This window comes from Monomorium pharaonis, chromosome 2 (assembly GCF_013373865.1).
Source record: "Monomorium pharaonis isolate MP-MQ-018 chromosome 2, ASM1337386v2, whole genome shotgun sequence".
NCBI classification, from domain to species: Eukaryota; Metazoa; Arthropoda; class Insecta; order Hymenoptera; family Formicidae; genus Monomorium; species Monomorium pharaonis.
This window is the reverse complement of record NC_050468.1, coordinates 19,192,211-19,207,961: the sequence shown is the minus strand read 5'-3', so window position 1 is coordinate 19,207,961 and position 15,751 is coordinate 19,192,211. Positions and strand designations below refer to the sequence as shown.

Here is a 15,751-nt window from a genome sequence, read left to right as displayed (position 1 = left end):
AAATTAAATTTGTTAGAAAGAAAGAAAGAAAGAAAGGGAGAGGTAGGGGAAGAGAGAGAGAGAGAGAGAGAGAAAAAGAGAAATTGAGAAAAGTGGAGTATGATTTAATAATTTTAAAACAAAGATATAATAAATTTATTGTAATAAAAAACAAAACAAATATAGGATTACTTTTTAATAGGACTACTATTACATATTCTGGATTATGATACACTTTTTTATTACTTACAATTAGTTTTTATTTAATTAATTATTATAAATAATTATTATAAATAATCTTTCAATTTTTTTACAATTAATATTATGATATTTAAATAGTAATAACAGTTTAATGAAAGCGGATAGAGCTACATCACTCTCTAGATCATTTAGATCTAAAGGGTTTTTCTTTTGTGACTTACGCTTTTTTTCCTTAGAGGCTTGACCAAGTTCTTAGACTTATGCAGCTTTAGTTCCTTGAGTGTTAATACACAGCCTTAGTCCCTTGGGCTTTGATATAGTTTCAGGTATATGGATAGAAAAATGTAGGGTGGTCTTGGCAAAGGGGGGCGGGGGTACGGTGGTATCACCTTCTAAGAGATAGCGATCAATTAAAAATCTGATATGTTCTGAGTGAATTTGACCTGGATGGAACCTTTGACACGGAAAGCACAACTGTCTACATGATCATCTTTTATTTTAATGAGATACTTATGTTTTGATTCTGAAAGTATTAATGTCAGACATTAATATAAATACCTAATTTATAAAAATTATGCAATTATTAAAATGTTAAAGCGGAAAGTTTTGCAAAAAGATATAAATTTAACTCTAAAAAAGTGTCGAATATTGTTTCGCATCATGACACAAGAAAAGAGGAAATCATGTTCCGCTATGCGTGACATGGGCACGGAAATTGTGATTTACTTTCCCCTGTTATAATAATGCTCGCATTGGGTTACTGTCGTATATGGCTGTAGATCGATGCCATATAGTCTCGACACATTTACATTTTCGTTTGTGTTACGTCTACACCCACGTGTTGCCTTTCTCGATTCGGTGGCGTACGCTAATACAAAGGATACGCTAGCTTCATTCAAAACTGATGCCGAATATAGTCACATCCGCGGTAACAACTGATAATATAATAAAACGTGTCATAATATATTAAAGAAACATGTAATAAAATTAAAATTAATGTAAGCAAACAGTTCATATTAATGTGTGTATAAATTCTAAAAAATAACATTATGTGGGTGATAAACTCTAAAAATTTAAATAATACACGTTATGCAAATGAATATAAAACTTCGAATGTAATTTTTGTTAATATATGACAATTGTTTTGTTTTTCTGTATTTTTTCTGAGCATTTATTTAAGAAACTATAAGAAATTTAAGAGAAAAAAAGTAAAGAAAATAATTAAATAAATTAAAGAAATTATATCACAAGATTTTTTCTATTTTCTTTTTTAGGTCTTATGGCATCTCGACATTTTTCGACGAAGCTTTAGAGAGCTCTCCGGACATGCATGCATGCGAGAATCTTGCATTTTCTGCGCACTTAAGGTAAGTAAATCAAAATTGCGGAAGAAGATAATTCTTCTAATATATGCAATTATTTATTTTTTTTATATATGATTTGACAAATGCAAAGAATTTCTGATGAATACGCAGAGAAGTCGTCTGTGAAATGTTCATCACTAGCTCTTCTCTTTGTTTTTCTCTTTAATTATAATAAGATTGATACTTATAGTACTTGGGCATGCAACGACAATTCTAAGCTGTTGCTTTTATAATACGCCACCTTGACACTTTTCCGTATCGATGATCTCTGGCGGCTTAGCGTTCTAACAAAAGAAAACGGTAGTTAGGACAATTTTTATGCGAAGAAGAGATTAAGTATTTTTTCAGATAACTTTTACATATTGTATAATATTCAATGAGAATCGTCTTTCGAAATAATCCCACGGTAACAGCGAAAATGGGGTGTGTCCAACAGATAAAATATCTTGATATTTTACGCGTGAGGGAGCTTATTATTTTCCATTCAACGCGCAAGCTATTTTCTTCGTACGTATATATTAAACCTGTGACGAAATTTATTCAACCAATAATCACAATGTTAACTTTGGATCGATGTTCTCATTATTTGCTTGTATATATACATTTATTATTCACTAAATTATTATTTTATTAAATAATTTTTCTATTTTTTTTATTATTTAGCATATATATGCATATTTTTATAAATTAAATACTTATATTTAATTAATATAAATTAATTATTTGTATTTATATTTTAATAAATATTAACAATCTCTATGAATTTTATACAATAAGCTTTATTAATAACTTTGAATGCATATTGATTCGGTTAATTGAAAAGTGGCCACATCTGAAATGAAAGTTATTAATAAAGTTTATTGTACATTTTTAATATACAGCACAGATTTATTTGTTTCCTTTTTTTGACGTTGCAAAGAAAGACCGATATAATAAAAGCCTTGACTTTATTTGCTATCATATTATTTTCTCTGTCATGTTCTTTGTAATCATGTAGGGACTAACCATTGTAACGGGATCGATGCTCCGCGGACTATGATGTTCTTGGTTTTCGTTCGTGATTGGCGAGGAGCGCCACAACTATAATCGCACGTTGGTCCATCATTGCGAACGTTGTCTGCTTTTATCGTGGAAGGTCAATTGTTTCATCTATTATAAGAAGGAACTAGCTTCAAGTTAGATGTGATAGTAACGTCGCGTACTCGAGGCTACTCGAAAAGTAGGTGGAAACGCAAGTTCCTCACCGATCTTCTCACAGGGTTAATTAGCAATCCTGAGAGTTAATTGCTTCAGGTGTAAGGGTACCGGGCGCGCGCAATTCGCGAGAACAATTACCGGTCGGAAGAACGTGTACGCTTCGTCGTTGTTACCAGATTCGTCTTTCAACCGGTGCAATTTTGCCCAAAATTGCCGCAATTCAAAAGTAATTCAGCAAAGCATATTTTCTTATTGTAGAGAGTATGTTACTAGGGATATAAAGATTACACAATTTGAAAACGTTTATGTGACAATAATTGTGTGATTTAAAATGCAAATGATGATGACATTTTTGCAAGCACTACTTTATCTTAATTTTTTCATGTCAAATGTAAATTATTCACATTATTATTTATAATTGTACAATTTAATATTAGGTAACGTAATTTTAACTTGGAAACAAAGAAGCTCTTGGTATTTGAGATAATAGCTTTACCAAGTGAGTTTAGGTTTTAGTGCCTCTCATGTCAGGAACTATGGATAACTTTTAGGACCCACCCTTATATAGGACGAGACCCAAACCTTAACTAGAAATTATATCTCCCATAGAAGATCTACCTGTTATTATTGGGCAGAAACGTGTTTTCAGATACCTTATTTACACTGAACATTTTTAAAAATATATTTTTAAATATTTTTCTAAACAATTAATTTTCTATTAATAAAGGCCTAAAATATAATGATTATGAATAATTATATCTGTAATATGCAGAAAGATTACAAGTAAGTTTGCTTGTAAATAATTATTTCTACATATATTTTAAAATTACAAGTAAGTTTATTAATCTAATTATTACTTGTTAATATTAAATTTTAAAGAACTATTTTCCATATTAAAAAATTATATTATTTTTATATTAAATATTTTAACAAAGATTTAAAAAAATTATTTTTTTGCATACCAATATGATGATCAATTTATACTCGACGAAGAATTTAACCCGGATGAAATACCTAAGATGATTCATCATGAATGCATTTTGGAGGAAGGGAGGATGAGACAGAGAGAATCCTTTAAGAACCCTTTGCTATGTGATACGATCTTTTTTGTTTGTCAATTTTTAAGGAATGTGTTAAGTATATACTTTTAAAGTATATAAATCTTGCAATTTTAAATGTTTCTTTAAATTAACTTACAAGTATTTAAACTTACAAGTACTTTCAACATTTCATATCGATTCAAGGTACATTACTGAATCAGGAAGGGAATAGAAAATTTTTGATGCGCAAACAATGTATTTAGCTTTATGATCAGTCAGGAAGCGGTAGTATTATTCCTTCGTATTTCCTGTTTATTTATTTGCATTTTCTGAAAAGCCAAAATGACGTTAAAAATTTATATAATCGTGGCATTATGAGAATTCAATTCTGATGCAGCTGTTTGATATGAACCGTGCAATGTTTCTAATGGTACAGATCGTATCGGCAGTACTTAAGCATAATTCTTGTATCTATACATGTTTCGTATTCCGAATATAGTTAGTTGTTAGATGATGACGATAATAGATGGCTGTATAATTAGAGGAGTGCTCAATTAAGAATATTCGTTGGTGTCATCAAATAACAACCGTTATCTTTAAAAAACACGCAATATACTTGTATTTTGCAATCTTGCTGAAGACGGGATTTGTAACACTTTTTTTTGTGCGCGCCGCAACAATTTGTGGTAGAGACACATTTACAAATTGCCACTTTGGTTACGGACACCTGACATAATTTCCCATTATTATCGGATCATTTCCGGCCGCCGTTAATAGTTCCTTTGAACTTGCGTGTCGGAGCACTAGAAGCCGATTTAAACTATTAGTTCTTCACTTTCCTTTAATATTCTTTTTACATTTTATATTTAATATTATATTTCTCGTTGCTTCTTTTTATTTAGAATTAATGTTGGTTAACTATTCTTCTGAAGAATGTTGTGAGAAAATCTCTATTGCAGAGATTTTCTTCAAGATTGAAAGTGTAGACGGATAGATTACCGTAATACTCGTTCAGAGTCAAGTATTTTACAACTTAACTAGATTTGCATCCTGTCTCGCAAACGAGGGAGGAAATGTTCGAAGTCCTTGTGCGTAAGTGACTACTTTTTTTACGTGACAGTGCCCACACCTCTTGATTAAATAATATTTCCAAGATTTAATAGATACAATTTCCTGTTTGGTACGTGTGTGTACGTTCTTGTGCATAAAATTAATCCTTCGCAATATGCTATCTTAAATGAAATGTCTTAGTCTTATTGTTAATTGGATACGAGTATACTATCTAATTTGTACATGTGTCTATATTTTATTGAAAGACGTCTCAAAAATACATTCTCTATTTTAGTGATAATTGCACAGTTTGTATATACAGCGAAGTTGTGTTTGCAATATATAGCACTGCATAGGATCTTCATGTTTTACCGTGTCATTTTTAGTTATTTTTTAAATTCTCCTTTGATAATATATATTTCTTTCGTCGTATCGCGGATTGGTCACCCTTGCTCTTTTGGGCCAAAACAGCAAAAAGCTAAATAGGTTTTCTATGCTTTATGATACTCTATCTATTTTCAAGCAGAAAGGTCCTGTTGTTTTGATTGATATATTTTCCAGGCAACATGATGTCTAAAATGTACTTAAGATATTTTAAAGATATCTTTAGGTGCCATCTAAAAGACGTCTGAAGAATGTCGTAATGTTTTCAAGACGTAATGTTTTTCAATTTTGGATATGCCTGCTATCTGAATTTATTTCATCAAAAGTACACTTGTATTCTTAATTCACGTCTGAGCTGTGTGAATAGCGGAATAGTTTCACGTATAGCTTAGCCGTGGCTAAAAAGTTAATGTATTCTATAAAATGATACATAACGTATGTGATTTATAAAAAAAATAGTATCTCTAATATGCTGTATGAAAAAATAACTGCACTTAATGCGAGTTGTAATAAATCATTGCATCCGTGACAACTTTCTCCGATAACAGTAACAAAATGTTTCGTAAAAGAAATAATTAAATGATTAATTTTCTCTTGAAAAATGGATTCCAAATTTTCCAAGAGATACGGTCCTGATTGGGCTGCTGTGGTTGTACCAGGTAGGTAGATGAACGTAGGACAGCTAAACGGGTGACGTCATTGACTTCTTGGGTCTATCGAAAGGTGGGACGGAGCGAAAAAGGGGATACTGTATGGCCCCTTAGAAAGACGAAGAAGCCGAAGAGAACCAGAAGAGAGGGTGGGGGATATTCGCCAGCACACCGTGAGTCTGGTTTCAGGTACGGGTGCACGGCGCCGCGTGCAGGTAGTTCCGTGCTCCTTCTCCTTTCTCTGTGCGATCGTGCCGTTTAAGCTGTGAAACTGTACGAAGGAAAACTGTGTTTTCGTTCTCTCGTACTTCTTGATGTGATCCGGAACTGGAGTATAACATGTTCGCAAGGAAAGAACGTGCGACGGGATTGTCTACTTCCGCGATAGTGTAGTGTAATATCCTTTTACGGAAGATGAATAAGTGTTGTATATGTGGTTAGGCAATAATGATAGCCAGGCTAGCTGTGTTAGAATCTTCATTGGATGAAGATACGAAGATATGGAATAGTGAGGGTTGCGATGGAAGGAAGTTGCTCCGCGTCTTTCTGAGAAGCTAAGCGGCAAAAAGAGAGGAGCACGTGGTACATCTAGACGAAACGAAGTGGTCCACGCCAACATTCGACTCAAACATTAACATTCAATGGAGCTACTCCGTCATCATTTAGAGAATATGTAAATTTATGTAAAACTATTCTGCACTTGGTCTAAAGAAACATCATAAAGAAATCCTCTCGTATAATATTCACAAATTATTTATCTATCAAGAAGATCTACCAAGATTTTTTTACCGCACAATTATTTTAAATCTTCTTAAACAGCGACTAATCTTGTTCTTAGACGAATAAGAATACAAGTTTTAAGGAATATTCTTCTAAGTTGTCGCGAAGACTTGCTACTCGAGATGATGTTGAAATCGCAAGCTTATCACAATAAAGTCGAGTTTGCAAATCAAAAAAAGACAACTTTGTCGGATAAACAAGTTTACATTTTTAATCGAGCCTACGATTCTGCAACGGGTTCTGTCGACGTATCCGGTATGCAATTGCTGGATACGATTCTTCCTTCGTTCTTTATGAAGAAACATCTGCCTCTCTGACTCTCGCCTGCCTGCTTGCTCATCGTCAACCTTCGCATCTCCTTTCCTCGTATCTTAAACCTTCTCTTATATCTGATGCGTCGCGATTGCAGCGTTTATTCAAAATTACGTCACAAAAAACGTTTGCAGCATTTATCATTCCACAATCTCGAAAAATTAAAAAGCGAGAACATTTTGAAGATATGAGAAGAATCATAAAAATGGTCGACGCTAATTTTTATCTTTAAAAAAACCCAGTACGAGGACTCTCAGGAGGAAACAGGAGAGATAGCGGTGTACGTTATCGCCTAAAAAGCAAGAAGATCGACAAAGGGAAAATATAGCGTTAAGTTACAGGGCAAATACACCAAATGATGTTTTCAAGCGAGCAAGCAAAGTGTCGCGTGTAGACACTGCAAACACCGCAAACAACGCTATCGTACCAGAAATCCGTTATGAGGGTTTTTTTTTACCGGGGTGTTTGTCTTTATTCAGCCTAGAAGATATATCATTTTGCATTCGCGATGTTTTCATTTCGCTTTTGGAACGTATTCGACATTCGAAGAAAGTAACAAATCTTTTGCTGCATAAATTTTAACGCATGAAGACGATCGCGATGTATCGCAGTGTGCAATAAAGTGTAGAATAAAAACAATGAAATTTTCATTTTCAACTTGAGTGTACGGCAAATGTAAAAATGTTAAAGTGGATAAAGGTTCGTCAGAATGGGTCGGCGACGACATCTGTGTCAACGACAGCTTTGCCATCACTCATATCTCAGCAGGAAATTAAAAACGATGGGACAAGAATTAAAATCAAAGATAAAATCAAAGAAGAGGGGGAAGATAGCGGTATGGAGAAAGAAGATTCGGTTTGCAACATTGATCTGAGCGATTTGAAAAAAGTACGCTTTATACCTTATTGATCCCTTCATTAATTTAGAGAGATCACATCAGATCTCTTTGATAATTGTACTCTTAGTAGCAAGAGTGCTAATTAAGCTATGCTATAATAAATAACCGATAATGAATTTAGTCATTAAACTAATTACCTTAAGACAATCCACACGTGTACGGGTTTCTCTCAAATTACTGGCTTGAGACCATGGCTTGAGAATGTTTGATCGTGCGAAGGCTTCTATGGAAACATGTGTTGTTATAATTTTTACTCTCTCTTTTTTCTATGCTAGGTTAGGTGAACGTCAAAGATTATTAATTCTGAAAGTTATTTTCTATTTTTTAACAGCCACTTTTTCCGTACAATAAATATTATATCTTGAAATACTCTATTAAGTTTCGAGAGATACGCGGCCACCATTAATGACCGATAAAGTACCGCTTTCGTTCGACGAACACACTCGCTCTCACACAATATGTACGCTAAAGCTGGCTGGTTTCTTCTGCATCAGGAGACAAACCTGCCTCGAACAGGTGCCACGTTCTCTTCTTCCTGATGCACATGGACGTGCATGCCGTTACCGTGATTGCTTTTACGTTGACCGGGATTCGTACCACATCTGTCACCGTCGTTACCAGTAGACAGTTAGTACACGACACGCAGTAACTTTCATTGAGGAATTTCACTTGAGACACAAATCGACGTAGTAGCGTACCAGATTGCCGCTCAGACGCAACAGACGTAACAGAATGACTATGCACGAATTCCGACTGAATCATCGAAATTCATCAAAACATTAGAAAACAATTCTGTCATATTATTTTATTCTCTTATCGATTTCTTACATATTATTCGCCATATTTATCAGGCTCTTTTGTAAGTCGCAAAACCGAAATTGTAATTCGCAGCTTAATTCGCGTGATGCCATTTAGTTCTCCTTTTTCCTTTTGCATTCGACATTTTTGTCGAAATGCTGCGTTGGGCAAACACCTTGAAGCGCAGCACTAACTTTCTACATGTAAGATGTAATCGCTACTTACTAATCGCGGGGGAGGAGAAGGGGATTAGTTACGAAACCTACTAGAATCCGGCTGCTGCCGATAGGTCGCAAATTACGACCGGTCCGGTACTTTTCTTTGACCTCCGCCATGTATCATAGCGGTGGCATACGGCGACCAATGTAATAAAAATCGTGATAAAATATGGTCGATGTCTTATAGCGCGTATTCCGTCGACTCAAGAACTCGCCATCTCCCTGTTGCAAAATTGCTTGCAACGTTTCACAAAATTATCTATGCACCGTCCGATTATCTGGTAGATATGTTGATTAGGGAAATGAAAGAAGCAGAGCAATGCGGTAGGCTTTGTGTTACAGTGTGATTTTATCATAGAGTTCAACGGTTCTATCGGCAGTGACGTAAAGATTAACGTAACCCTACGCAAGAAAATTTAAATTTCTTTCTTTCTCTCTTTCTTGTTTGTTTACGAAATGTTTATAGAAATCTGTCTGTAATTGTCTACGTTTTTATTATTTACATTTTTATTCAAAATGTCTTCAAGATGTATTCTCATGCTTATTTGTTTATAGTAATTTATAGCTTTAGTTATAAACTTATTTTTATCTTTTTATTGCAAAAAATTTTTATTAAGTGTAACGTAGCTAAAATTAAAAAAGTTTTTATACCGAATAAAGATTACTTTATTATCTAAATGTATATTATGAGGTCATAATATCTCAAAGATTATTTATTATAATAGAATTAAGGAGCAGCGTTCTCGACGCTACGTGCTCGTTAAGCTCAGACTAAAGCCGACCTCTTCATCTTGCATAATACGATGAAAATTTATTCCACCTGTTGATTCCGTTACATTTTTATATTCTGTACTTGTTTGTCGCGGAACTCTCTATTACGTCAGGATGACAAATTTAATGGATAGAAAAAAGATAGTTTAATGCAGTATTATTAAAAATTAGATCTTTATTTGTTTTAAAAGAGAGCTCCATACTAAAAATTAGTATTGAGATGTGTTTTACAATATTTACTTGTTATATACATATACAAGAATAAAATTCATATATTTACATTTATATGACATGTCTTCGCTTTACATCGATATTTATTGTTCGCGGACTCTCGTCGTTCACGAGAGTCATCTCGTCTTGTGGTTCGCGCATTAAATCCTCGTCACATTGTCTTGTTTCAGGACCTGTTCTCGCAGCTGCAGTTTTCGCAAGAGAGCGCTCTGCCGCCCGACACATTGCGCCGTGCGTTGGCCGAGAGCTTTCTCGATCAGCAGAGGTTTCAACTCGGTTTTATGGACGACGCGGCAGAATGTTTCGTAAGTGCCAATTATTTCCAGATGCCAGATGCATTACTTCTGGTTGAAACAGCGAGATATTGATACGCGTAACGCAATTCGCCAATTGACAATCGATCTAAACGTACTAAAGCGCACTCGCATTGCTAAAATACACTTTTTATTCATTCTTTACGACAGATCCTGTTCTTGATTACTCAAATGATTTTTTGATCGATATTCGTAGTCGATTCTCTGTGATTGGTTTGTGACATTTCAAAATAGTACTTAAAATACTGTTAATTATAATAATATAAGAATTGATGATAAATATCGGCCTATAATTTTGTTCTGCATTAATTGAATTTTAAAACTTGCATTGTACAGAAATGCGAAATAATAGATAAGTACATATTTTTCTCTGCAATTAAGAAGAGTTTATATTATATATTCAAAATGAGAAGAGGAATGGAACTTTCTTGCTAATAATATAGAAAGTTTTATGACATAGAAGGCTTAGATATTAAATGCAATAGAATTAAGTCAAATCGAGATCTCTTCTTCAGGGTTTTCTCTCGCTCTCTGGTGCAAGCAGAAGACTCGCTATTTTCATTATTGAATACTTTGAGGCTGATCGAATGTTTCTAATGATATCTAGTTATAGACGAGATTGGATTAGTAATAATGATCTTAGCTGAGCCTTGCAAATATCGTCGATATAGGTACTACTTTCTCGTTTGCACAACATCACGTTGGACACTAGTATGCGCGTATGTATGTCAACACACTAGTCGGCTGAATAATATCATTGCAAGTTGGTACCCACACAGCAAAAGCGTACAATAGATGCAAGGACAGTAACATAATCGTGGCATACCGTTATTCTGCACATTCTCAAACGCAAGATTTTTATCTATTAATAATATTTGTTGGATAGCATACCTTTATCACGTATTAAATTGACCATGTAAGGTCAATGATCATAATTTTTTTATAACAAAATTATATACTTTATTTTTATAAGAAATATCGGAAATGGGTATACCTTCTGCTTCATGTACATTCAACTTGGCCTTGTAGAGATAGGCTGCGAATTGCGACAGAAACATGAAGGAATTTCTAGCACATTGATGTGCTAGCATAAATTTTTTTTTTCTAATTTCAGGAAAATATTCTCTTACGTATACATCTTCACATTGCAAGCGGCGAGGCTGAAGATATGTGCAGCGCAAGGCATTGTGTACCACATCAGAAATTTGCCATGACGCTCGTCGAGCAAAGCGTCTGTGGAGCTTGCGGTGCAACTTCGGAACCACTGCCTTTTACACAGGTTCGTGTAATTATGATTGATATGTGTTTTTATATTGCATTTTACATTGCAAACATTGATATATTATTATATATAAAAGTCAGTCAAAAAATAACGTTAGAAAACTGCTAACGGCGTTTTTCGGTTTATTGACTAAATAATTATTTTTTAATTCTTTTACAAATTTATCATTAAATAATTTATGTATACGGTTGTATGTGTTTAAACACATATTTATTTTTCCTTTGTACGTTTATTTATATAAAATGGTTTTTGAGAAATATATAAAAATAAAACCCAAAGAAACCATTTTTATTTTTAAAGTGAAACGTTGAATTTATGTCCGATCGTACCTGTAGAGTGATTTTCCAACTTTTTTTTTCTGTTTGCGTTTTTATTGTAGTAGTTTCGGTGTATAGTATTTACTAGATGTTACCTGAGGTATATAAAATCTCTTTTAGTATCCTTCCTCTTTTCTATAGACATCTGCTCGTTTAAGCTCACAGTGTCACGTTTTATACTATCGACCTAAGTATTAAGTATCTTTTTTTCTCATGTTTTATTTTTGCAACCAGATTTAGAATTTGTTATTGAAAATCATTAATATGTAAATCTTTCATAATCAAATAGAAAAACAATTTTTAAGTATTTTATTTGTAAGAATGTCAAAAGATTCTTTTTCTATGTTTTCTATCTGTCTTTTTTAACAATTATTTTTATTTATCTGTGATTAAGGACAATAAAATTGCTTTTTTAAATCATGCGTTTAAAGCATTACCAAAAAATTCAAATTGAAAACACATTTATACAACTAGGAAAATAAAGAGATACTTCGTTAAAAAAATATCGGTTTTGCTTGGTAAAATTTAGTTTTGTAATATTTCCGTTGCACAATAGTTATGTAACGAGTAACTATAAAACGAGTATGTTCTATCAAGTATATGTTCTGCCGATAATTTGTTTTAACATAATTTGCGTCTGTAAAACATAAAAAAATTAATTTTCGTTTTACATATTTGCGCACTAATGTTTACTGTCCGATTCTTTTTGTTGGGTCTTATTTTAATAAGACATTAGTATTCTATTATTGTCAATATAATCTAAAAAAAGGATTTATTCTTGTTTGACATTACTGTGAGTATTCCTTTGCAATCCTTTTACAACTTAAATAACGTATATCGCGCAAACGGAAGAGAGTAGCGTAATGCCACATATAGTGTTCAGCATCTCGTGGGTGGAGTTGGTTTTCCTTGGCGTGTTCACGTTGGGCATCGTTGATCAGCGAACCGTAAAAAGCATGAAACTAGTTGCAGTTATTCACTAAGCAGAATGTTAGCAGTATACTGGCAGTTCAGTAACAGATTCGATCGGGATATTGCAATAAATAGGCATTTATTTGTTGTTAAAAATGTGCTAAGATATATGATGAGTAGAATGACGATACAAATTAAGATTTTTTAAAATTATTTAAATTTGAATCAAGATATTAATCATTAATATTTTGATTCAAATATCAATAAGATAAAAAATATTTTTATCTTATTTCTATTTACCCAAGAGTGTAATGTATACATATAAATAATTTTATCAATTTATTACGATGATTTATTTAAAATTTAGTCAAATGCGCAACAACAGATTTAGTGTCAAATTTTATTCAAATCATTTCAGATTATCTTAGGTCATAATTTGTAGCTTTATTCGGTTTTTATTACAATTTTATCTGTGTCATTAAAAGAAATACGATCATACATTAAATTTATTACTTTTTTATATTAGTAAAATTTATGAAAGTATTTTAAAATCTTTCGATTTTGACTTAATTTAAATGTGTTATACTGTTAATTTTTATTGTTTCTTATCTGCCAAAAATATCTGAGCTTTTAATTTTTTGGTTTTTTATTCTTATATAATATATAATAATAATTCTTTTGCTATATTTTATAAAACTTGATTTTCTTTAAAACTTTAAATTTATTAAATGAGAAAGGAAAACATACATTATTGTCTCCATTTTTTTCGTAGATGGTTCATTACGTGTCTGCCTCAGCCTTGACGTCTCAGGCTCATCAAACGCCATTAAATTCTAGAAATAATCCGGATCTCTTCGGACAGCTTCTCCGAAGAGCTGGCGGAATGGGTGACATCCGTGACTGTCCGGTAAGCGAAGCCAAGCGATATTTCATAAATCTTTGGTCAAACTGTGACTAACCCACTGAGTCCCGTTCTGTAGTATTATATTCATCATATCAATTTCGTGATAGTTTACTCATAACATTGGATTTAAATAAGCTTATGTAGGTCTGATTCATTCGAATACGAGTTTTATGAATACATTTTTTCCACGAATTCATACCGGATTTAAACTTTCTCTCGAAAATGGAACGCCGATTTGATCAAAACGTGAAATTATTATCGCTGTTGAAGATTTAATAGTAATGGTACTATTTATACAGATTTAATAATAATATATATTAAAAAATACATTTCTCTTTGTTTTTCATTCTTAGAGTTCTTGCGGTGCGAAAATTCAAATATGTCGGACCTTGATGAATCGGCCGGAAATAGTTTCCGTCGGCGTCGTCTGGGACAGCGAACGACCGTCGTTGGAGCATATCATGGACGTTTTTGCGACTGTGGGCACGTCCCTTCGGCTTAGTGATGTCTTCCACAGCGTGATAGACTCTCGATGGGGTGCCAATACCGTGCATAATCTTGTAGGCGTGGTTACTTATTACGGAAAACATTATTCTACATTCTTCTTCCATACGAAGTTGAAGGTCAGTGTTACCTTCGTATCAACAGATAGTTTTAGCTTCAGCAGTAGCATGAGTTTATCATCACGATGATAAAATAAATCTTTAGGTGTGGATCTATTTTGACGACGCCACTGTCAAGGAAATTGGACCTCGATGGGAGCAAGTCGTGGAAAAGTGCAGAAGAGGTCGTTATCAGCCTTTGCTACTGCTATACGCAACGCCTGCCGGTACACCTGTTAATACCGAGAATGCTCCAAAGACTATTATCCCTTTTCCGAATAATAATGGCCTAAAGACATCCCCAAAGAACAGCGTGCGCCGTTCGATTACACCTAGTCCTGAAAAGCCATCCATCAATAACACTGCCAGACGTGCCATTACACCTAATCCTGATAGTCCACCGCACATGTACACTCAACGAAGCGTTTACAGTGATTATCAGAATCTCACAGACATCCAGAATAATATATTCAGCAATCGGGTATGTTGTATAAAATATCAATATTTATAAACCTTTTTATACATTTTTCTTTTACTGAAGCAAGATGTGTACAGATTTTGCATTTAATATTTTGCTATTCAATTAATATCACGCAGGGCGTAGACGCGGTTGATGGTGAAATAGAATCGAAGTATATTAGCCGTCGCGCCGTGGAGAACGTAATGCAACAACAGAAAAAACAGCAGATGCAATTGACACGTAGTTTAAGCGTCGGATCGGCGCCGCAAGATGGTATCAACATTCCTGACCATATGAACGTGCCGCGAAGACGAGATTCTGGTAACTGGTCCGGAGATCGAAACAGCGCGTCGTCGAGTTCATCGACTACAATGGACAATACGTATTTGTATATTGTTAATAAAATGCAGAGAAATTCGGGCGTACCTAAAAGCCCCATTAGCAAATCCGGGGAACTCTCGAGCAGCAGCAGCGGCCATTACGACGCTGGTTACGACTCGTATTCTTTGTCTTCCACGGATAGTCTTCCACTTCAGCAAGGTTTAAAGCACAATTTGCAGGTAAATAAAAGATGACAAAATTGAGAATGAGATAAGACAAGAGCTTAGATTATGTCAATTTTTAAATTTCTAAATTTCTCGTTATCGTTTGTATTATTTCGTTATTTAAATATTAGATGTTTGTATTCTTTCGTAATTTAAATATTATCTCTTACAGCTTGCTCAAATACCGGAAGGTTACCAGCCTTCTTCCGGTGACGATTGCGAACGATTATGCAAAGAAACGGACGCGCTATTGGACAAATCTCGTGCCGCCGAAGATGCTGGCGATCTTAACACGGCTGTCGCATTGTGCAGTGCCGCCAGCAATAAAGCTAGAGCAGCGATGGACGCTCCGTATAATAATCCACACACAATCACGATAGCAAGAATGAAACACAATACTTGCGTTATGAGAACGAGGAGTTTACACAGGAGAATGTTGCAAGAACAAATTGCTGTTAACGGTGACAAAGAAGGTAAGAAATCGAGAGTCTGGTGAAACATGTGGAATAAAAATATATATATGAATTTGCGGTTGTTTTTCT

At 33.9% G+C, this 15,751-nt stretch overlaps 1 protein-coding gene and 1 long non-coding RNA gene across 2 annotated transcripts in view; one reads left to right on the top strand and one right to left on the bottom strand.

Moving 5' to 3' along the window:
• The window catches only part of LOC105840433, a 70,516-nt gene that overhangs the window by 49,805 nt on the left and 4,960 nt on the right, over positions 1 to 15,751 (top strand). The window contains exons 3-10 of the mRNA XM_012687356.3: positions 1,455 to 1,547; positions 10,044 to 10,178; positions 11,302 to 11,466; positions 13,471 to 13,605; positions 13,956 to 14,225; positions 14,311 to 14,685; positions 14,802 to 15,224; positions 15,382 to 15,682. Of these exons, the coding sequence (XP_012542810.2) occupies positions 1,455 to 1,547; positions 10,044 to 10,178; positions 11,302 to 11,466; positions 13,471 to 13,605; positions 13,956 to 14,225; positions 14,311 to 14,685; positions 14,802 to 15,224; positions 15,382 to 15,682 (1,897 nt within the window). The remainder of the gene's footprint in view (positions 1 to 1,454; positions 1,548 to 10,043; positions 10,179 to 11,301; positions 11,467 to 13,470; positions 13,606 to 13,955; positions 14,226 to 14,310; positions 14,686 to 14,801; positions 15,225 to 15,381; positions 15,683 to 15,751) is intronic.
• Positions 1,447 to 7,616, bottom strand: LOC118644356. Its single transcript, XR_004962174.1, has 3 exons — positions 2,550 to 7,616; positions 1,904 to 2,068; positions 1,447 to 1,828 (listed from the first exon to the last, which is right to left on the bottom strand). It is a non-coding gene; the product is annotated as an uncharacterized LOC118644356 (long non-coding RNA).